Source organism: Lynx canadensis, chromosome B4 (genome assembly GCF_007474595.2).
Source record: "Lynx canadensis isolate LIC74 chromosome B4, mLynCan4.pri.v2, whole genome shotgun sequence".
NCBI lineage: Eukaryota > Metazoa > Chordata > Mammalia > Carnivora > Felidae > Lynx > Lynx canadensis.
Window position 1 is genome coordinate 74,307,498 of NC_044309.1, and position 22,694 is coordinate 74,330,191.

Below are 22,694 nucleotides of genomic sequence, written 5' to 3' on the forward strand. Positions count from 1 at the left end.
AATAGATTAAATATGTCTGTTTAAACAAACCAACAACCAGAGTAACCAGACTAGAGGCATGAGATGAGAAAAGGAAGAATGAATATATATATATGTGTGTGTATGTATGTATGTGTGTATGTATATATATGTGTGTGTGTATATATATGTATGTGTTTGTGTGTGTATATATATATGTATATGTATGTACATGTATATATACATATACATATGCATATGTATACATACATACATATATGTATGTGTGTGTGTGTATGTATGTATATACGTATATGTATACACACACACACACACACACACACACACACACACACAGAATTGTCCAAGAATTAAATCAGGTAATGCAGCAGCACTGGTCTGGAGGAGGCCAGTCTGGTTCGTCAGCATCAATCCCACTCGTGTAGATGTGCGGTTACCAGGCACAGAGGGGTGTGGTTTGGTGTAGGCGGCTCCCACCTCCACTGCGAGCCCTGCTGTCCTTTCCTGAAACCCCACCTTGTTGGTGATGGGGAGAAGAATAGCAACATGCCAGTCTCTCCTCCATGGACCAGGTGTCCCAAACCACTCTGTTCGAGCCATCCTCACTGTGCCGTGGGCACGAACGAGGCGGTTTGTCCTGCTCCAACGACTCCCTTGCCTCCCTGGCGCTCAGCTGGGACTTAAACCCCGATGTCTTTAAGGTTCCCACTCCATACACCCTGGTTTCAGGGAAGTGCCGCTCCACCTGATATATGGCCTCTGGCTGGCAGGCGCAAGCAGTCTTGTCCTTTGAACGGTCATATACCTTCTTCCCACAGCACTCCAATGAGGGGATTGCTTTCTCCCACTTCAGACTGTGCCTCTGAACTAGTTACCGTGCTGGGGCTGGCTCCCTTCCTCCCCAGGTGCTCGATCTGGGCAGCTGGCCTCAGTTCGGAGAAAGCCCCACAGTTAGAGATTAGATCTTGCTCCATCCTCGTCCGTGTTTTTTCTTTTGTCCAGATACAGTCCTACGGTTCCCCAGCCTCTCTTTCTCTTCCCTTTGTCCCTCCGCAGAAGGGGGTCCCCCCCTCCATTCCTCTGCCGCCTGTTTTCTCTCTCCCAGTTCACAATCACACAACTATGGCCCTTCAGGTTGTCCTGGTGGGTCCCTGGAGGCGTCTCTGTCACTTTGCCACCTGGACTTTTGCAGTTCAAGGTCCCTTGGCCGTTTCAACACTGCTGTGTTTGAGAGATGAGGGAACTTAGGATCCCCCTACTTCTCCACCATGTGGGCCCCTCCTCCCCGTAGAGGATTTTTTTCATGACGGATGTTGTACTTTCAAATGCTTTTTCTGCGTCAACTTAAACGATTATATGGGTTTATCCTTTCTCTTATTGTTGTATCACATTGATTGATTTGTGAATATTGAACCACCCTTGCATCCTTGCATCCTGAGAATAAATCCCACTTGATAGTGGCATATGATTTTTTTAATGTATTGTTGGATTTAGTTTGCTAATATTTTGTCGAGGATTTTTGCATTTATATTCATGAGAGATCTTGGCCTATAACTAACTAACTCGCTCTCTCTCTCTCTCTCTTTTTTGCAGTGTCTTTAGCTGGTTTGGTATCATGGTAGCCTTATAGAATGAATTTGGAATATTTCCTTCCTATTCTAGTTTCTAGAATAGTTTGAGAAGAATATTAAATATTTTTTAAGGTTTTTTTGTCTCTTGTTTTTTTTTTTGTTTGGTTTTTGTTTGTTTGTTTTTGTAGAATTCACCTGTGAAGCCATCTGATCCTGGACTTTTGTTTGTTAGGAGTATTTTTTGATTACTGATTCAATTCATTGCTGGTAATTAGTGTATTCAAGTTTTTTTATTTCTTTCTGCTTCCATTTTGATAGGTTATATGTATCTAGGAATTTATCCATTTCTTCTACATTGTCCAATTTTTTGGCATATAGGTTTTCATAATATTCTGTTACAATTGTTTGTATTTCTGTGGTGTTGGTCATTATTTCTCCCCTTTCATTAGTGATTTTGTTTAATTAAGTGTTCCCCTCCCTCTCTTTTTGATGAGTCTAGCTGGAGGTTTATCAGTTGTTTTGATCTTTTCAAAGAATGAGTTCCTGGATTTATTGATCTGTTCCTTTTTTTTTTTTTAGTTTTGATATCATTTATTTCTGTTCTAATATTTATTATTTCCTTCCTTTTGCTGTTTTGGGTTTTGTTGTTCTTTTTCCAGGTCCTTTATTTTTTTTAAGTTTGTTTATTTATTTTGAGCGAGAAAGAACGCACATGCATGGGGGAGGGTCTGAGAGGGAGAGAGGGAATCCCAAGCAGGATCTGTCTGGTCAGCACAGGGCCTGACACAGGTCTCGATCCTACAAACTGCGAGATCATGACCTGAGCTGAAATCAAGAATTGGACACTTAACTGGCTAAGCCACCCAGGTACGCCTCTAGCTCCTTTAAGATGCAAAGCTAGGTTGTTTATTTGAGATTTTTCTTCTTGAGGTAGCTCTGTATTGCTATAAACTTCCCTCTGGAGTAGCTTTTGCTACATTCCAACGATTTTGGACCATTGTGTTTTGATTGTCTCCATGTATTTTTTTTTTTTTTTTTTTTTTTTTTTTCAATGTTTATTTATTTTTTTTGGGACAGAGAGAGACAGAGCATGAACGGGGGAGGGGCAGAGAGAGAGGGAGACACAGAATCGGAAACAGGCTCCAGGCTCTGAGCCATCAGCCCAGAGCCCGACGCGGGGCTCGAACTCACGGACCGCGAGATCGTGACCTGGCTGAAGTCGGACGCTTAACCGACTGCGCCACGCAGGCGCCCCTGTCTCCATGTATTTAAATTAAATTGCTTTAAATTATCTATTAGTTACCTCCATTCAGTTTAGCTGTCTTGCTGTGATTCTGTCCTGTTCTTTCATTTGGGACATATTCCTCTGTCCCCTCATTTTGTCTGCCTTTCTGTTTCCATGTGTTAGGAAAGTCAGCTATGCCTCCTGCTCTTGAAAATAGTGGCCGTATGAAGAAGAGATCCTGTAGTGCCCCGCAGCATAATGTCCTCTGTCCACCAGAACCTGGGGCTGCAGGGTGTCCCCTGTGTGTCTTGCATGAGCCCTACTATTGTGGCTGAGCCACTTTTGCCTTCAGTCCAGTCATCCGCAATGGCTTTCTTTGCCTGCTATGGGCAGGGTTTGGTCCCTGTGTTGTTAGTGGGCCAGTCCGGGGTCACCTTGGGCCTGAGTTGAGTCAGACCAGACATTTGCCAGAGATGCAATAGCACCAAAAGGCAGGGTGCTTTCCTCGTGTTGTCTCCTGAGGAGCTTTTGTTGGTGGGTGGGGTCTGCAATCACATCAGCTGTCTGCCTCCAGTGCACTGTTGGGGCTGCAGTGGGACTGGTGTGCATAGTTATCTTCCCCTCTCCCTAGGGCGAGAGTCACTTTGGAGTGGCACTTGCCCCATTTGGGGCTATTTGCATACTGCCAGGCTTGTGGCACCACTTTGGATAGGCTTCAGCCAAGGGCATATTGGAGGGGACAGGTCCACAGGAGAGCATGGGGGCAGGGTTCATGGCCAGTAAGTTTTGCACCCATCCACTATGGGAAGGGAAGTACCTGCCCAAAACTCTGGCCAAGGCTGGCCACAGGAGAACGCCAGGGTGGGCACTTTGTAAGCAAGCTAGGTGGAGAGCGTTGATGTCATACTGGTTCCCAACGCAGGTGTCCTTGTTTCTGGGCTGGGATGCAGGGGGCGGAAATGCTGCCTGCCAGCTCCTTTGTTCCTGGAAAAGTCTCCCAAAGATTCCTGTTCCTCCAGCACAGCTCTGAGATTAGCAAACAAATCTCTGTCCATATACCCCAGGCACTTTCAAACTACTGCTTCTGTGCTGTATCTCTGAAGGACTGTTGGTTGTGCCGTCTCTTTATGGGTGGGGACTTTTTCCCTCTTGCCACGCCAGTTCTTCCAGAGCTGAGCCTGATGATTTTTAAAATTCCACATATAAGCCCCTGCTGATTGTAAGAACTACAATGTTATGTCCCTGTAGTTTTCAAAGCCAAATATTATGCCTGGGATTTCTGGTGTGAGGGTCTGTTTCTCTCTCCCCTCTTCATGCCTCTGGTGTCCCTTCCTCCCTTGGACAGTCCTGTAGGTCCTTTAGCTCTAGACCACATCTTGGCCCTTCCTACCCTCTCTGATGTGGCCTCTTCTCTACATTTAGTTGTGGAGAGTCTGTTCTGCTAGCATTCGGGTCATTTTCTGGGTTATTTACAGTGATGTGGGTTTCTAGATGTATCTGTGGGATGGGGTGAGCTTAGGGTCCTCCTACTTTGCAGTCTTTCCCAGAAGTAACTATAAATAAGATTCTTCATCGCCTTGATAGCAGTCTTAAGATTCTCTCTGTGTTCCTTCACTTGGCTGGAAGGAGAACCAATTTCAGAAATTGTTGTGATTTACCTAGGATCCAGGTGACTTGAGGAAGTCTGAGCTCTTATTTCTAGGTTTTACTAGGTACCCAGGAAGTGGATGGGCTTTGAGGGATCACCTTGATACCCTGGTGCAAGTGGGACTTCTCTTACAAAGGTCCAAGCGGATGGTCACAATCTACTGAGCTGCTTCAGTAAGAACCAGGAGCTGTGACACCACTGTGGGAAGCGAGGTGGGCTAGGAAGCAGTGTGAGCTCGGTGAGAGTGGCTGTGGGGTAGAGCCACACTCTGTGACTCCGCTCCACCTTTGTCTACCTTCAAAAGCTGCTCTCCCCTTGCCCACCTTAGCTCTCTTGGTAGATGGAAGGGCTGTTTTAAATTATGAGATAGCTATTCTAATTAGGTATTTTTAAGTATGTTTTCATTTTACTCCTTTAGCTTGTCATGAACTAGCCCTGATAAGATACCCTTTATTCAACAAAGTTTACGCTGTAAGTTGGGTATTAATAATACAAACAGTCCAACAGAAATGCCCTATGTATCTTTTTTTTTTTTTTTCTGTCTCTTTAATAGAAAAGCTGTCTACCTTCTTCTGGAGGAAGGGACAGGCAGGGATGGGAGAATGGGACCGAGAGAGGGACAGTTCCTCTGGTTTATCAGTAGTGGTGGGTAGCTCTTGAAATTTATGTTGCCAGATACTATTGTCATTGATTTTGATTGGTTTCGTGTCTCCTGTCCACCTCACACATCACCACCACTGTGCCCCCCTCTAGTAGAGGTGACAGTTTCCTCACTGTGCCACCCTGAGTCACTGGAAAGCAAGGGACCCCTGATGGCAGGGAGAAATGGGAGGCCATCCATTCAGAAGCCTGGTGTTGGGAGGAAGTCCATGGAAGCTCTAAGTGTAGGCCTGGCAAGCAGAGAGGAGGGGCCAGAGGAGGGCGCAGGAAAACAGAATAAGGGGTAGAGGTGAGTAACACTCCCACCTCTCCTTGACCTAAAAGTCTTAAAGAAAGATGCAGATAAATAGATCGCCAGGGTTGGCTGACGGTATGTACTCGTCACGGGCCTCTGTGGACTTGCTCCCGCGCCTCTTCCCCACCCTCCCTTGGGAGCATCTCTGATCTCCCTCATCCAGCAAGGTGTGGCCCACACACTGTTCCATCCCCTCTGTCCATCCCCACGCCCTAGAGTTGTGTTTTGTGTTTACTCAAGAACAAGGCCTTCCTGTTTTCTGCCTCCCTTCTCAAGTCTTGCCCTCCGTTCCCAGTTTACTCTTGGATTCCACGCAGTGCAGAGGTTACAAAAAGAGGCAAATGCATGTTTGTGGGAGGTCACTAAACCAGGCAGTGTGACTCTAGAGTCCTCCCTCCTGTTTGAAAAGTCAATAGAAGAAGGCCTTCAGGACTGCCATTTGGTCATGCCTACAGTATCAAAGACTAAAGGAAAAATGAACAAAGCACAAGTCGGTATGTACTTTCCAATAATTTTTTTGTTTTTAATATCAATTGATGTTTTAAAAAATACAGAGGTGTTTGACACAGAATAGCACCATTGTGTAGGACACACACAGTTCCTGCGCCCGGCACCTGAAGGGGGCTCTTCTTGCCTGGGCTGGGGACAGTCACTCAGGGGGCGTTTGACTCACACCAGTTAGTTTCCTGCCTCTGCCTCGACCCAAAGGTCTTACAGGAAGACAATAAATAAATAGAACACCGAGATTTTATTTTGCAGTCTGCCCAGTTCAGGTCTCTCAGAAAGAGAGAGGAGAAAAGTCCACACTGTTGAGCGGGTGGGATGAATGGACATCAGGTCAGGTCAGCCATTCAGTGCAGAGCCCTAGAGTGACTGGGACTGGAAAATACTTGGGTCCTCTGGGTTGGCAATGGATTGTGTTGTTTGTGGGTTCGGGTTTTTACAAGAAGCAGACAGGCCCTATGTCCACACCAAATTCCTGCTCAGGCCCTCCTATGTCCATGGGTGCAATGTCAATGATGGGGAGACGTGAGGTCTTCTGTGACCGGTACTCGATCATAGTCTTGCCCCACTTACCGGTGTGTTTCTAGGGGAGAAAGAGAGGAGACACTGTCCAATGCCAGCTGCCCAGGACCCCAAAAAGGAGCATCACAGAACACAAAGTGTGAAACACGCTCAGGGCTCCCCCGACCTCTCCTTGGCTTGCTGAAGCCCTCTCTACCCCAGCTCCTGTCCTTTCCAGCAAGGCCCCCTCCACCTGCTCCCTCCCCCACAGTGAGCGTCTCTTCACTCCATCCCCAAGGCAGACCCACACACACACACCATGAACACTCCTACGAGAGTAACTGGACGTGTCAGGTAGGACTTCTTTCCCCTGAGCCCAGGGAGTGAAGAAGATACAACAATGGCACCTTTCCCTCCCCTGGCACTCCGCACGCCTTCTCTACATAACCCCTCACGCTCACCTCTCGAGGATCCTATCACCTTAGGCCTATGACACCTGCTGTGGACCAACCCTCTGCCTGCTCCAGCCAGCCCGACTCACCGTGCAGCCATCCTTCAGGACAGTATATGTGAACCTGCTGTTGCCCTCAGCCCGGATCTCCACATCATTGGAGCCCTGGATGAGCAGGGCCTTCTTGAGGTTGCCAGCCGCTTCATCCAGGTAGGCAATGCTGTTCTTGCAGTGGTAGGTGATATTCTGGGAGCCCTCGGTGGACAGCAGGCGTAGGAAGGTCATCTGGACGTTGGCAGTGTTGGGAGCCAGGTTGTCATCTCCATAGCTGAACTGTCAGGGCAGAGAGCGATGGCGTGAGGCCCAGGGGCAGTGTCCAGTGGGATCATGGTTAAGAATACTCTTCAGAAGAGGGAAAGAGGAGGAAGTCTCCAAGAAAAGTGGTGGGCGAGGTGCCACCAACTTCAAGGGAGAAAGAAGAGAAGGGTTCTGAGGAGCCGTCTGGGGCCCAGAGCAGCCAGGTACTCACGTGGAAGCCACCGTTGATGGTTTCTCCAAACCAGATGTGCTTCTTGTCCTTGCTCTTGCTGCTCCACCAGTTCTTCTTGGGAACACTCGCTGGGTTGGGGTAGACGCAGGTCTCGCCAGTCTCCATGTTGCAGAAAACCTTCATGGCGTCCAAGGTGCAGCCCTGGTTGGGGTCAATCCAGTAGTCTCCTGCAGGGGGAGGAGGCAGTACCCCATTGGGGCTCAGACAGGCACACACATACTCCCGAGAGGGCCAGGCCTGCCTGGGAGAGACGGAAAGGCTTCCCAGGACACAAGGGGGAGAGGCACAGGCTGTGAGGGCCACATGTGGCCAAAGGGAGGGGAGATGCAGGGATCTGGGAGCAAGGAGACCTGGACGGGAGAGTCTGATGCTAAACAGGGGCGCAAGCAACAGGGCAGGAGCAGCGCCTGTCTGGTGGATGGAACTCTACCCTCAAGTCACGTCTGCCATGTAGCCATGGCAGGACGGGAGCCAGGGCTGAGGTATCTCTGCTGTGAAATGGAGGAGCAACCATCCACCAGAACCTTCCAGGCCTGGCTCTGGCCTGTGCTAAGAGCGGTCTCCTCCCTCATTCTGAAGGCGGCCATGCCCAGCAGGCCGATTTCCTGCTCTCCGGGGCCAGGGGCCCTGCCCTGCACCCTCACCGCTCTTCCATTCAGGGTGGCAGAGTTTCAGGTCCCGGCAGGTGCGAGCGGGGTTCTTGCGGGAGCCCTCGGGGCTGCGGATGCTCTCAATCTGGTTGTTGAGGGACTTGAGCGTGGCATCCACCTCGGCGTCGTGCTGTCTCAGGTTGCCAGCTGCCTGGTCAGCCCGCATGTACTGCAGGGGGTCGGGGCCCTTCTCTCTCTGGCCTAGGCCAGCAAAGGCAGACATGTCGATGCCAGGGCCAGGGGGACCTGGAGGGCCAGGGGGTCCGGGGTTTCCAGGAGGACCCTGTTGCAGGAAACGGAAATCAGCCAGGAATTGTGGGGATGTGCCCCTCCTGTGTACATCCCCACTTGCTAGAATATACTAGTGTCTTCTTCCAGACACTGGGTGGGGGGAGGGGTGCAGCAGCCCAGGACCAAGAAAAATCACAGCACTTTCCCTACTTCTTCATCAGCCCCTCTCTCCTGTTTCCCAACACCAAGCAGGACCCTCTGAACCTCCAGGGAAGACCCAGGACACAGGATGCCATCTTCACTAGCTGCAGGCGGATGCCCTGAAAGAGGCCCTTGGCACCAGAGAGCCTGAGCCTCCAGATGCTGGGGACAGGCCAGACAGCAGGGAAGGAGTCAGGACACTTACAGCTGGGCCAGTTTCGCCCGAACGTCCGCGGGGACCAGGAGGTCCAATGGGGCCAGGGATTCCATTAGCACCATCTTTGCCAGAGGGACCGACGGGACCAGGAGGACCCTGCAGGCCAGGAGAGAGGAGCCGTCAGCAAAGGCAGGGGTGTGGGGGGGGACAAGGGGGGCTGGTCGGGTGGCTGTCCTGATGGGAAGCCCTGCAGCTTCACATTTCTCGGAGGGCCCAGACTCGTCTCCGCTGGGCCAGGGACCAGCAGGATGGCTTCACGGCTCTTCTGCTATCCTGAGCTCCTCTTTGTCGAATCCTATTCCCAGTGGGCCCAGCTAACAGCCAAGAGCTGTTCTCATGTTCATCCAGCCTGTGATCTCAGGGGGTTTCTGGCCACAGTCACCCTGAGCCCCAGGCTTCCCTCCCCATCAGAGCGCCCACACCTGGCCCCACCCCCGAGGAAGGACTCACTGCATCTCACTTACTCTAGGGCCAGAAGGACCAGCAGGACCAGAAGCACCTTGGTCTCCCGAAGGACCCTGTCCAGAAGGAAGAAGCAAAAGTCAGAGGTTAGCACAGACAGGGCCCCATCTTCCAGGATGGGAAGCTTTCTTAAATATGCATATGATACATGTCCCCCCTCCCCCCTCCTTTCCATTTGCTCCTCCCTCCAACCCAGAGGAAGTCTTGGAAATTTTTCTTTTGGTCCTGGATATTTCTTAGGATGATCCCAAGCTGGGTTAGCTGCATGGGACACTCAAGTGAGCTCTGAGCAGTGGGAGGCACCTGGGAGACATGCACAGACAGCAATACTCACAGGAGGGCCGGGCAGACCCTGCAGACCAGTGAAGCCACGGTGTCCCTTCAGGCCCCTCTCGCCAGCCTCTCCAGCTTCTCCTTTGTCACCTCGGGGACCTTGAGGACCCTGGGAATGAGACAGACACAGGTTGGGTCAGGTTGAGGCCTCTTGCTGGCCTCACCTGAACCAAGGAGTCCCAGGATCCACACAGTCCCCACTGACCTCCAAGCCTGCCCCAGTTAGGAACCCAACAGAGGACACTCAGATACTCACTGGGATTCCCCGGGCTCCGGCTGGTCCTGCAGGGCCCATGGGGCCTTGTGCGCCCTGTGAGGGAGAGAGTGGGAACTCTGTCAGCAAAACCCTCCTCTGCCTACGGCCCAGACTGGGCCCCAAGACTCCCTGGACCCAGGGATGCATCCAGGGCCTGGGAGTCAGGCACGTAGTGGATGAGCTCCCAGCTCACTTGGCCACCCTTCTCCACTTCCAGCTTTTACTGAATTAAGGATACTCACAGCTTCTCCTCGGTCTCCCTGCTTTCCAGTTGGGCCAGCGGGGCCAGGAGAGCCAGGGGGCCCGGGGGCTCCAGGAGCACCCACGGGACCAGTCTCACCACGATCACCCTGTCAGGAGAGAGGTCTCAGGCTTAGAGAAGAATGTTCCAGAAAATCCATGGGGAAAAGGCCCTTGAAACTGAGACAAGACTCTGACTCCAGCCTACCACCTGGGGCTGACCTGGTAGGCCCAACAGAATATTCTCCTGTCCCACTGCTCATAGAGACACCGAGATATTCACCTTGACTCCAGCCGCACCATCTCTGCCAGGGGGGCCATCAGCACCAGGGCTTCCCTGGACAAGAGGAAACAAGATGCCATTAGAGCTGCCCCTGCCAGACTCCCATTCTGTTCCTCCCTTCTCCCGTCGGGAGCCCCAGGCTTGTTCCCTTCCATCCTGCTAAAGCTTTGGAAGCTCAACAAGCTTCCTTCTGCCTTCCTGCCCACGTACCAGTTCTTAGTGTCTGTGTCCCTCTCTCTCTCCCATCACGACCTTCCAGGCCGGCACGCCTCTCCCTGGGAAGGGCCACACACACAGTGGGTCCCATTGCTCACCTCTCGTCCAGGTTCGCCAGAAGGACCAGTCAGGCCAGGAGGACCCACGGGGCCGGGGGGACCTCGGTCTCCAGATGCTCCAGGAGCTCCCTGCTTGCCAGGCTCACCCTGGAGGGACAGCGACAAAGAGGATGAGTGTGCACTCTAAGAATCCCGTCCTGGGACATACTGAGCCCTTCCAAAGAAAGGGCTGACAGAGAGACAGTGCTGAGGGTGCAGAGTAGGGGGAAATCTCAGGGGGTGGTATTGCTTCTTCAGAGACCAGGCCACCAAGAGCACTGAGAACACCAGCCAGAGCCAGGCTGGGCCCAGTTCACCAGAGGAAGGGGCATCCTTCACTCACCGATGGGCCAGGCAGGCCGGGGAATCCTCTCTCACCACGTTGCCCAGGAAGACCAACAATGCCCCTTTGACCAGCCAGACCTTGGGGACCTGGAGGACCATCGGGACCCTAGAGAGGGAAGGCGAGAGTGAGAATTTGAGCTCTGACAGGGAGTGGCCCAGCCATCCACACCCAGCCTGGCCGCCATTCACAGGTCCCAGCACTCTTCCCTGGCAGTGGCCCCCTCCATGGTGTCCCCTCCTCCTCCATGCCCTGTGAGCTCAGAAGACTTCCTGGCCCAGGCCTGGGAAGGACTTACAGAGGGACCATCATCTCCAGGCTCTCCCTTCTCGCCAGGGGGCCCGGCAGGACCTTGGAGGCCAGGGTCGCCAGCACGGCCAGGGGGGCCGCTGTCTCCTCGAGCACCTTTAGGACCATCTTTTCCAGAAGGACCAGGGGGACCAGGGGGTCCAGGGTTGCCCTAGAAAAGCAAATGCAAGAAATGAGAACATCTCACCCTGCCCCATCCAGACTGCCAAAGCCACTGTGGCCCCAGGGATAGCAGTTCCCCTCTGTGGCTCCCTCCACACAAAGGAAGCTTGACCCCCACCCCTGTCTGCTTCTTCCACCTTCCCTCCCAGGAGGGAGCTCTGAGCAGCCAGCCCTGGCTTGTCCAGCCCCACATTTGCTTTTTCTGATCGACTTGGACTTCTTCCTGCCTCCTTTCTTTTAGAAATCTCAATCCCACCATCCCTCAAGGAACAGTTCAAACGTAGCTCCTCGGACCCCTAAACCTCTGCACCCACTCCCCCTGCACTTGATTGGTGGTAAACTGGTGACTTTTCACCATCTCTCATCCCTCCATGGCAGATTCCCTGTGGGCAAAATGTAGAACTCGTACAGGCCGGGAACACAGAATGCGCTCAAGAAATGTGTTGAGGCAATCGTGCCAGCCTGTCCTGACCACTGAGCCAGGAATCTGAGGGTCCAAGCCCAAGCCAGCAGGGAAGGTTGCCCATGGCCACAGCCCTTGCTCGCAGCTGTTTACGAGAACAGGTCCCCATGATCAATTACTCCCAGGAGTGGGAAAAGGCACAAAGGGATGGAGGCCAGCTTGCACTCTTTGGAGCCCTGCTGGGACTGTGCCAGGCTCTTCAACCCCTGCTGTGCCCCCCACGCCAAGAGTAAGGTAAGAACCATCCAGGAGCATCACTTACATTGGAGCCTGGGGGTCCGACACGGCCAGCAGCTCCAGGGAATCCGGTGGCTCCCTATGGGATGAGAAGAAAGACTCTGAATCCCTCAGGCCCTCAGAATCATCAGGAATCATATTGGGGGATGGACAGGGGTGTCTCAGAGGCTGGTGTGGAAAGGGGCAAGGAGAGCTAGAGAAGGAGAAAGGGCCCCATGGGGTCTGGCTATTGGATCCGGAAGCTGCAGCTTCTCTGCCTCCAGCCCTGTAGGGGGTGGGGTGAGGAGGTGCATTCAGCTGGGACAGCCAGGGAGCTGAGCAGGGGGGCCTGCCCAGGACCACAGACCTCCCCAGATCACCGCACACCGGCAGAGAGGGGCGCCCGTTCTCCCACATGGCTGTGGGATGGGCTCAGGCTGGGGGCAGAAGCAAGGCTACGAAAGAAGGGGGTGAGTAAATCCCAGAGCACCACCGTGGGAGCATCTGGCCAGGCCTTCTTGGTGACAGCAGCTGCCGCCCCCAAGGCGCCCTCCACCCCACCTGGTGGGAACGAGGACCTCACTCACCGGGGGGCCTTGAGCACCTCGGGCTCCTTTAGGACCAGTCACACCAGTAGGACCCTGGGAAGGAAGGAGAGAGACAGTGAGGCCCGGTCACCCGGAGGAGAGCTGTGGGCTTCTGGGTATAGGGCCTGTCTGACCCCCAAGAGCCGACTCCCAAGGGGTTAGTTTTCTGAGATGTAGCTTTCTTGTCACTAAAATCCCAGCCTGGAGAAGGCATCACAGGTGGGCATGCCACCCCCTCCAAGAGAGACTCGTGCTCTAGGAGACTTTGGGGGTTGGGGGGGGGGGGAGGCCTGGCAGGCATCTGCAGAGGTGGTTGGAGGTCTCCCCCTTCCCTCCCCAGGATCCTGGCTGCGTCTTCCCTGGTCATCTATCCTTAGCCTGCACTCTGTGTCATCTCCTGGCCCCCAAACCCTAGACGACATAAGCCAGTTAACTCCTTTTGAACCTCTATCCCCAAGTACAGATTCCTCCCCACAGCTGCTCCCTTCTGGGGCTGGGGCAGCAGCAGCAGCAGGCTCTAACATCTGCCAGGTAGAGGGGCTTCAGCTTGGGGTGACACCCAGGCCTCCTGTCCAGGCCCCTCATCCTGCACCCCAACATCCCTATCCCATGGGAACAGCTCCTGGGGGAGCTCACTGCTACCCACCTGAGGTCCAGGAGCTCCAGAGGGGCCCTGAGGACCCGGGGCACCAGCATCACCTTTCTGGCCAGCCTCTCCTTGCTCGCCCTTGGCACCTGGCTGGCCATCAGCACCCTGTCCCGAGGAGGAGGAAGCAGATGAGTTAGAGGCAAGCCAGATACTCCACATTCTTCCAAAAGGGCCAGAGCTCTGGGTGAGTGGGTGGGTCAGTAAATGAGTGAGTGAGCGAGCTGCTCTAAGATGGGACTGTGAGATCAGCGTGGAGGTTCAAGGAAAGACGGAAGAGGCCATTTCCCTCTTCTTTACATTCTGTCCCTCCCTCCCTCCTTCCCCCCACAGGCTAGAAGGTGCCCTCAGGTGTAGAGCTGGCCTGAGCAGAGGGGTGGGAAGGAGGGTGGACAGGGACACTCACGGGAGGTCCTGCGAATCCAGCGGGCCCGGGGGGGCCGGTCTCTCCACGTTCACCCTGTGGGAGAGAGGGCCCAGGAGAGGTAAGGCCCTACGCCTGCCTGCTTCTGTCCTCTCCTATAACCCGGGCCCTTGTGGCCCAGCCCTTGCATAGAAAGCCCAGAGACAGGACACGCAGACAGCCTCCAGGAAGCTCTGTCCTAAATACAAGGGACCCACTTCAGAAGACCTCTCTTGGTCAGAGGATCTGGCGACCTGAAGGCCCTCCACCTCGACCGCATCCTGGAGACGAAGCCTTCTCCCTCCATTCTCATCTCTGCTTCCTCCCCCAGACCCAAAGGGCCAGGCTGAGAGGCAGGGCGGCTTCTCTTGCTCCCAGGGGCCTGGGGACAGGGGCAGATACTCACCGGGGCTCCACGAGCACCAGCAGTTCCCGCAGGACCAGGAGGTCCAACTTCTCCCTAGGGTGGGGAGGGGAGACAAGAGCCACAGGTAAGGGGTGGGGGTCAGAGTGGGGACCTTAAAGAGCAAAGTGCATCCAGGGAGCCCTGCAGCAGATGGCCTGTTTTCTCCTTGTAGCTTCGGTCCGAGAGGTACTTCCTGGGGCCTCTGCTGAATGCTGGTTTACCGGCCCACTCCCTCCCTGCAACAGCTCCGCTGGACGGGGTGCACAGCCCCTGACTCTGCTTTTAAGAAGACTCCCACCCCTCACTCCTTGCAGCCACTAGTGGGCAGGAGGGTGCCAGCTGTTGAGTGAGGAGAAGAGACGGCAGTCTTTGGCAGGAGATGCGCAGGTGTGATAGGGGAGGGGAGCCATGAGCGAAGGGAGCTGTGACTCACCTTCTCACCATTGGCACCGGCAGGGCCAGGGGGGCCAATGGGACCAGTCAGGCCCTAGGGAGAAAGGAGACAAAGGTGAGGGAGGAAGAGTTGACCAGGGACTTGGAGCCCAGTAGGGAGTCTGGGGACCTCACACCCGTGGCCCCAGCCTTGTCAGGAGAGTCCCAAAGCTGCCCAGCCTGCACAACTGAGATAGGACAGGGGCTGTGCTCACACACTGCCCTTCCGTGCCCAGAGCGCAGGGCTGGAGACCCACGGGGTCCCCAGGGTGCCTGCAGCCAGCATTCACTTACTCGTCCACCGTCCTTCCCAGGGGCTCCCTCGGGGCCTTTCTCACCAACGTCACCCTGTGGGATAGAGAAGATGGACCACCTCAGGAGGGGGCTCCGGCTCCGTGTCACCCTGGCTGAGGCTGCAAGCACAGCTCAGCTCCTGGCCCAGCAGGATTGGCTGTGGGTTCAGGGTGAGAGGCGTGAGATGGAGGGAAGGGTTGGGAGAGGGGGTCACTAAAAGACAAATAGTGCCTGGGGTGGGTGGGTGGGGGGGAGTCTCCAAGTTCCTCAAGAGGATTAACTAGGGACCCCCTGCCCAGGTGCTGTGGGGAGGGGGTGAGTGTGGCACAGGGAAGCGCGGCTTTGGGGGAGGCACAGTCGGCCTGGTACTCACCCTGTCTCCCTTGGGCCCAGCGATGCCAGCTGCTCCCCTCTCACCGGGCATCCCCTGCAGACCTGGAGGGCCCTGAGCCCCAGGGGGGCCGGCTGGGCCAGATGCGCCCTGTGGGGTGGGGGTAGAGGAGTCTGTGGTGGGCAGCACCTGCCCAGGACCCCAGCGCCCAAACCCCCCTTCCTCCCCTGCCAGGCCTCCTTTCTGTCTTGTCTTCCATCTTCCCTTCTCCTGTCCCCATCCCCCCTCCCCTCCCCCAGCAGGGCCTCCTAGGCTGACGCAGACAACCCCAACAGCCTCACTTACTTTGGGGCCGTCCGTGCCAGGAGTGCCAGGGAGGCCGCGGGGACCCTGGAGGCCCTGGGCACCGGGAGAGCCACGTTCACCTGGGAAACCTCGTTCACCCTGTGACAGAGACACCATGGGGCAGTCAAGTGAGAGTGATGGGGCAGAGGCCCAGGGAAAGGCAGGGGGGCAGCAAGCAGAGTGGGGCCCCGGGACCCGGGCGTGGCTCTGCAGGGCCAGGCTGGCAGAAATGCACAGGGAAAGAGCAGGTCTGAGGGGACCACCAGAAACGGCCAATGCTTACCCTGGGACCCACGAGGCCGGGGGCTCCAGCTTCACCAGGAACACCCTGGAGAACAAAGACATGTGAGAGAGGGGGAGATTTGATGTCCTGCAGCCAGGGAGGAGCATCCCTCCCTCTGGAGGCTGAGCTGGGATGTGGCCCGGCCTCGCGGGGCTCCTCGTGCCCTCCTGCAGAGCAGAAGAGACCTTCCCATCTAAATAGTTTGCAGGTTCAAAGAGCCCCACACTCACCTGGTCACCTGGCTTTCCACCTTCACCTGGGGGACCGGGAGGGCCAGGAAGTCCCTAGAAGGCAGTGACATGCGTTAGCAAGAGAGTAAGTTTACTCCTCCCGCCCTCCAGGGAGGCCCAGCACAAGGCAAGAGCCAGGACTGCAGGGAAGCCTCACCCCCCTGGCCCCCATGAGAGGGGTGGGCCCTCCACCCGCAGTGCCTACTACCGCCCGCAGAACCCCGGGCTTGGAAAGGACTGAAGAGGGGGCCCAGTCCGGCCACCTACCTGGAACCCAGATGGCCCAGGGGCACCCTGCTCGCCTCGTTCACCGGCAGGTCCCTGCAGAAGGAAACAAACGTGATCCGAGCGCTCCGGAGAATCTAAGAGCCTCGGACACAGGGCACCGGGGTGGCCAGCAGAAGGACAGGCCAGACACCCCCCTGCACCACCCAACAGGGTTGCAGGAGTGTGTGCCTCGCTATTCTCCCACCAATGACCTGCACTCCTGAAACGGGTGGGGTCCACACTGCCTTGGCTGAGTGGGTCTGGTGTCCCGCATGAGCCCACACCCAAACTGTTAGTTTCAACGCCGAGCGGGCCTGAGGTGCCTCGGCCTCCACGCCACCGCCCCCATGCCCACAGGGCCACCTAGAGAGGCCAGGCAGGTACTTACAGCGGGTCCGGGGGGCCCCGCAGCACCGGTCTCACCATCTTTGCCGGGAAGACCCTAGAGGGAAGGGAAAAGGGTAAGGTCCTGACACACGCTGTTCAGTTCTGTAGACCCCAGTACTGGGCAGACACAGTCGGTGGCCCTGAGTTTCCATGATCCCCCAACCTGAACTCCATTTCTCCCCACTTCCTTTCCTGAGCCCCTCCTTTTCCCAGTCTTGCTCAGCATGGGAGCCTTCCCCATCTCCCGGCTACTGACCAATAGCAACTAGAAGTCATCCTGTGTGGACTCCCAAAGGCCCTAGAGAAGCATGGGCTCAGCCACAGGACTCCACGCTGCTAAGGGGACCCCAGGAGCATGCCATGGGATTCCTCTCCCCTTGAGGGTGGCCAGCCAGCACCAATGCGTGGGTAGTGAGACGGAGTACTTACTCTCAGTCCAGGGGCACCGGGCAGTCCCTTCTCACCAGCCTTGCCAGGTTCGCCCTGGAGGAAAGAGTGCAGGACCATGAAGGGAGGGTTTTGGTGGGGGGGGGGGGTAGAGCAGGTGGGGGAGCCTGGGACTTGGGGCCACAGCCTGATGGACAGGAAAAGCTCAAGCTGAGTATCAGCACCTTCTCTTACGCTCAGAGGGTGTGGCAGCACTGCCCCATGGAACAATGTCACGGCTGAGATGTCCCGAAGCTCTAAGGAGCCCTGGGTTTCCCCAGATCACATGCACTCCTGTGGGACATGGAGGCCCCAGCTGCCCATGGCACCCAGGATCCCACTCAGACCTGCCCTTGGTTAACTCGCTTTAGGAGCCAGTCCTTTCCACAGGGGGCAAGGAGGTAGGTGGCACCATGTGGAAGGAAATGGAAGGGCGGGTTATTACTTACATTGGCACCTTTGGGGCCGGGGAAACCCATGACGCCAGGCTGCCCACGAGCACCCTGAGGACCTGGAGGTCCAGGACGACCATCTTCACCAGGGGCTCCCTGAAAGAGAGGACACCATTCTCAGAATATAGACGCTCTTCCCACATCCGTCCATCCACCTACTAAGTGCCTACTATGTGGCAGGCACAGGGCAAGGCAACGACCAGACATACGGCACAGGGATTGAGCAAGGTTTCGACCAGCAGCCCTCACCGCACATGTGGACCCCCGTCAGCAACAAGGTGCTGCTTAAATTAGAAGTTTTGCCTCTCACGGTGCACGCCAGGCTTCGTCTTCCCCCGAGGAAAGGCCCGAATGCACAACGGGGTGGCACTTTCAGGGCTCCACACCCGGCCCTGGTACCTACCATCTGCACCCCTCCCCTGTTCTCAAAATTCACGGGCTGCCCCCCCACCCAGACTCCTGTCTGTCTTCCTACCTGCCTCCTCAAGGATATCCCCTCAACCTCTCCCAACAACTCCAAATGGTAGACTTACAGAAGGACCAACTTTGCCTTGAGGACCAGCATCACCGGGGCGTCCAGTGAGACCCTTTGTTGAGGAGAGAGACAGAGGGTGGGCGGGCGTCGGGGCAGGCCCCAGGCCCTCCCGATCCTCAGCACAGGGCTGGAGAGAGCAGGTGGGGAAGGGCACGAGGACTCCCGATCACAGTCGGAAGTCAAGGACAAAGGCGGCTGGGCTACTTACCCGGGCTCCAGGAAGGCCAGGCTCTCCGGGACGGCCAGGATCGCCGTTGGCACCCTTGGGGCCAGCAAGGCCGCTGGGCCCTCTCTCTCCAGGGGCTCCCTACACAAGGGGAGGCAGCAGTCATCAGCAGGCCATTTGACCAGCCATGCAGGGACCCCAAGCCCTTCTTCCCCCACTCACCTTTGGACCTGCCAGACCATCTTGACCTGGGAAGCCACGGTTGCCAGGAGCACCCTAGGAAGAAGTGGGAGGGCAGGTGGTGAGTGACAATGGCCCCTGACCCAACGGTAACTCCAGGGAGCCCAGCCAGGCTTCGGGGGATCAGTCCCACCAACCCACAGTTTCTGTGGGGCTGTAGCTATGGCCGGCAAGATTCCGAGAGAGTAACTTCTTGGGCCTGACCTGGGGAGTAGCTCAAACCATTTCATGCCCTCCTGGGGGCATGGGGTACAAATAAGAAGGGCTCCCTGTCCCCGTGGCATTGAGTGGAGAAGAGAGGAATCTGATACTCAGGCCACAGGACTGGACAAGAACACAGAACCACCAAGACTCCACTTCCACGTTCAGGTCACACCCACAGAAAGTGGGGACTAGGAGTCCCCTTACCTCTCGAGTAAGAGCCCACTTACTCTTTCTCCAGGGGGACCAACGGGCCCAGCACCACCAGGCTCTCCACGGGCACCTCTCTTGCCTTCCTCACCGGCAGGACCAGGGGCTCCTTGGGGGCCAGCAGGGCCCTGAGAACCAGCACAAAAGAGAAACAGGGTGAGTCTTCACCTGGCCCCGGGTCAATCACTGACCTGGCATGTGGTGGAAGTGACCTTGGCCATTATTTCAGGGCTAGGGGATTTGGGGAAGAGGGGCCATAGAGGGTCAGCCCAGGAAGAGCAGAAGTGGCCCAGTGGGAAGAGAGAGTCAAAGATGGGAGCTGAAGCTGCATCAGCTTCTCAACCCCGATATGTCCCCCTCCCCAGACACAGCCTGAGGGGTCCCAGAGCTATGGAGGAGTAGGGCAGTGGGCGGGGTGATGGCCTTGGGCCCAAGAGCTGGTGGGCAGATACTCACAGGCTCTCCCTTGGGGCCTTGTTCGCCTTTGAAGCCAGCAATACCAGGCTCACCCTTGAGAAAAGACAGAGGCAGGTTGTCACGCTGGGTTCTCTCCATTGACCCTGCCCCCATCTCCAGAAACCCTTAAAGGCGTGCCCCCCCCCAGCCCCCAACAAGGACACTGGTGTGAGTGCAGGAAGGAGGGATGGCGGGGTTTGACCCGATGGTATCGATGGGACTTGGGGTTCACTCTGGGTCTTACCGTCTGACCTTTCGGGCCCAGCGGACCAGTTGCACCTTGAGGGCCAGGTGGGCCACGGGGCCCAGGGAAGCCGGGAGCACCAGCGATGCCCGGAGCACCCTGTCAGCATGAGTAGAAGAGAGGGGCATCAGGAGAGGGGGCAAGGAGGGACTGACCCCACCTGGAGGAGCCAAATCCAAGGGCAACACTCACAGCAGATCCTTTGGCTCCAGGAATTCCATCAGTTCCAGGGTTACCCTGAGGAAAGAGATGGGGTCATTATGAAATAAGTAGCAAAGAATAAACCCCAGCTACCTCCCTGCCCTCCCAGACCACAGGCCCAGGGGCTGGGCCAGCAGCTGGCCGTCCCAGACATGGTCCTGCGGGGGGTTTCTGGGACAGGATAGGGTTGGAAGGAGACCTGCCCCTAGAGATCAGGGAGCAGGTGCTGGGCCTAGATGAAGGTTTGGTTGGTGGGGCTCCAAATGGGCTCCACTTCTCTCAGAGGTAAACAGAGTCAAGAGCACCCAGGCCACAGACTTCAGGCCAAAGGGAAGCTGTACTTACAGAGGCACCGGCCGGTCCAGGGGACCCAGGAGTACCAGGTTCACCGCGAGGACCTTGAGCGCCTTCGGGGCCTCGAGCACCAGTGGGGCCAGCTTCACCCTGGATAGAGACGGAGAGGGGTGGAGTGAGGAGACGCCGGGGGGCGGGTGGGGGGCAAAGACCTCTCCCCGGCCAGCAACAGCTCAGGGACAGAAAGCGGAGTTGCGCACACCGCACCCACCGTGCGCATGCGCGAGGGTGTTCCCCACGTGGTCCCACACGCCCCCCGCGCCGAGTGAGCTCGCCAACCTGATGCCTTCCCCCCACACCTCCTCCGCTCTCCGTCTCCCCTCCACACCTTAACCCCCCACAGCAAATGCACACCTCCGTGCTACGGCATCGGGCCTCAGGAAGGCCAGTGCTCGGGGGTCCTGCCCACGCTGAGGGGCGTGAGCTGGTAGACGGGCCACTGAGGTGGGCAGCCTTTACCTCCCACTCTCCACCTATTCCTTCACCGGGGAAAGGGAGGCCCTCGGACATCTGGGCTCAGGGCACCACTCCACTTGCGTCTGGCCAACGTGCGAACACCGCCACCCCCAGGCTCCGGCCCAGGCCTGTCTGAAGCCAGCCAGGAAGCCAGGACGCAAGCAAGCCGGGACGAGCGCCCCACTCCACTTGCCCCTGCTCTGACCACGGTCCAGTCCTCCTCGGCCTCTGGCAGGTCCCGCAACCCCCCAAAATGGCCTCTGCTTTTATTCATTTTTTTCCTGAAAGTTACAACTGGCTGTGATCCGGGCTCTCTGGCCGGCCGAGTCCTCTGGGGAGGACTGCTGACCTGGAGGCGGGGCAGAGCCTCCTCAGGTTTCTTCTCAGAACATTCTTGCTCCACTCTTGTAATTATTATTTTCTAAAGGTCAGGCCCCCTCACCTTCCGCCGTCCCTCTTCACAATGGGTCTCCTTCACCCAGCTCCCAGGGCCTCAGACACTGTCTGGTTGCCATGGAAACCCCCAGGAGGGGAAAGGCAACCTGATGCCAGTGACCACATGGAAGCTCCTTATTCATCTCCCGGCTGCCCCGGAGAGAATCCCAGGGAACGTGCGCACTGGAATCCTTCTTGGGCCACAGGGGCCTTTCCCTGAACTGGCTGGCCTCCCACTGGCCCCTATTAATCCTTGGAAGAACTCTGTTCACACTGCCTGGAAGAGCCAGGCCCCCGATGGGGTGGGGGCGAGAGGGAAGCTTGGAGCTATCTCCTTGCCCACTTCCTCCAGCTCTCTTCCGGGTCTAGAGTTTGCCGTCCTCCAGTTCCTGGTCTTCTGCTCCCTCCCAGATCTCCGGTGTCTCCCCATCTTTTCCCCCTTCCCCGGTCTGACGCTGTAACCGCACCTCCAGCTTCTTATCATTACATCTTACTTTCCCTTCCATCTGGTGACTGAACCGCCTGGCTCGTCCTTGCCTCCGCGGAGAGCAGAAGTGGGTGGGGGTGGGACACACTCCTCAGAAGGGAAGTGGGGGGACTGTCCAGGGGGCAGTCGGTGAGGGTGATGGGGTGGGGGGGGGGCGGCTCCCGACTCCACCCGCAGGGCACGTACCTTGGCACCGGGAGCACCAGGGAAGCCAGGACCGCCAGCAGGACCCACGGGACCCTGGAGGAAGGAAGGAGGGGGAGAGGGGAATGCTGTTTCCGGGCAGTGTTGCTGCAACCCCCAAAGGGGTTGCGAGCCACCCCCACACCTCACACTCCTTCCCACCTTTGTACTGATTTTGCACTACATCCATCGTGGCTCAAAGTCCCTGGGCGAAAACCGCCCCCTCTGCCTGAGCCTGGCTTCACGAGGCAAAGCCGGTTTCTAACTATAGACATGGTGAGAAGCAGATGATTCTTTTACCTCCCTATCTATCCCTCCTCAAAAAAAATGCCAAGAGGACGGCTGAGAAAAATGAACCGTTGCTTCAAAGCTTGTTATCGACAGGCTAGGGTGATACGGATTCCTCTCCCTTTGCCCAAGAAGCGCCAGCACTGCCAACCCCACTGGGCTGCTGAAAGGGACTCGGGTAAACCTACCACAGATGACAGGCACTTACCGGAGGCCCAGCAGGGCCTGGTTGACCGTCGTTGCCCCGGGCACCCTATAAGCAGGGGGGGAAGAAGCGGCCGTGGTGAGAGGTGCCTGACCAAGAGACCAGGCCCTCCCCGCCCGCAGTGCCCGCCCCCCCACAGAAAATGTGGGCGGCGCTGGGCCCCAGGGGCCTCAGGGCTGAGTGGGGGGCTGGCCAGGGATGGGTGCAGGCAGCCCCCCCAGGGAGGAGCAGCCCCAGAACCCCTCCGTGTTGGGGGGCAGCAGAGGGCAAATTCTGAGCTTAACACAGCTTGGGTGCTCTCCTAGCTATTCCATCATTTCTTAGACTTCCATTTAGACCCCAAATATCCCCAACATCAAGGCCAAGTTATCATTTAAAGACTCAGTGAATCAGGCCAAAGGACAATGAAACAGCCAAGCAGCAAACCTCACACAATTCCTCCCACCTGCTCGCAGGGGAAACACTTCCAGGGCTTGGTTA

General features: G+C 56.5%; 1 protein-coding gene across 1 annotated transcript in view; it reads right to left on the minus strand.

The window, feature by feature from the left end:
* Positions 1–5,915: 5,915 nt before the first annotated feature.
* COL2A1 (collagen type II alpha 1 chain) overlaps positions 5,916–22,694 on the minus strand; it is a 28,574-nt gene continuing 11,795 nt past the window's right edge. The window contains 38 exon segments of the mRNA XM_032593779.1: positions 5,916–6,465; positions 6,925–7,167; positions 7,364–7,551; positions 8,029–8,317; positions 8,672–8,779; positions 9,148–9,201; positions 9,480–9,587; positions 9,735–9,788; positions 9,977–10,084; positions 10,258–10,311; positions 10,572–10,679; positions 10,915–11,022; positions 11,213–11,374; positions 12,111–12,164; positions 12,652–12,705; positions 13,298–13,405; positions 13,704–13,757; positions 14,107–14,160; positions 14,540–14,593; positions 14,833–14,886; positions 15,206–15,313; positions 15,509–15,607; positions 15,792–15,836; positions 16,022–16,075; positions 16,289–16,342; positions 16,677–16,730; positions 17,105–17,158; positions 17,551–17,649; positions 18,087–18,140; positions 18,297–18,395; positions 18,477–18,530; positions 18,926–19,033; positions 19,362–19,415; positions 19,606–19,704; positions 19,798–19,842; positions 20,152–20,250; positions 21,725–21,778; positions 22,218–22,262. Of these exon segments, the coding sequence (XP_032449670.1) occupies positions 6,319–6,465; positions 6,925–7,167; positions 7,364–7,551; positions 8,029–8,317; positions 8,672–8,779; positions 9,148–9,201; positions 9,480–9,587; positions 9,735–9,788; positions 9,977–10,084; positions 10,258–10,311; positions 10,572–10,679; positions 10,915–11,022; positions 11,213–11,374; positions 12,111–12,164; positions 12,652–12,705; positions 13,298–13,405; positions 13,704–13,757; positions 14,107–14,160; positions 14,540–14,593; positions 14,833–14,886; positions 15,206–15,313; positions 15,509–15,607; positions 15,792–15,836; positions 16,022–16,075; positions 16,289–16,342; positions 16,677–16,730; positions 17,105–17,158; positions 17,551–17,649; positions 18,087–18,140; positions 18,297–18,395; positions 18,477–18,530; positions 18,926–19,033; positions 19,362–19,415; positions 19,606–19,704; positions 19,798–19,842; positions 20,152–20,250; positions 21,725–21,778; positions 22,218–22,262 (3,441 nt within the window). The 3' untranslated portion in view covers positions 5,916–6,318.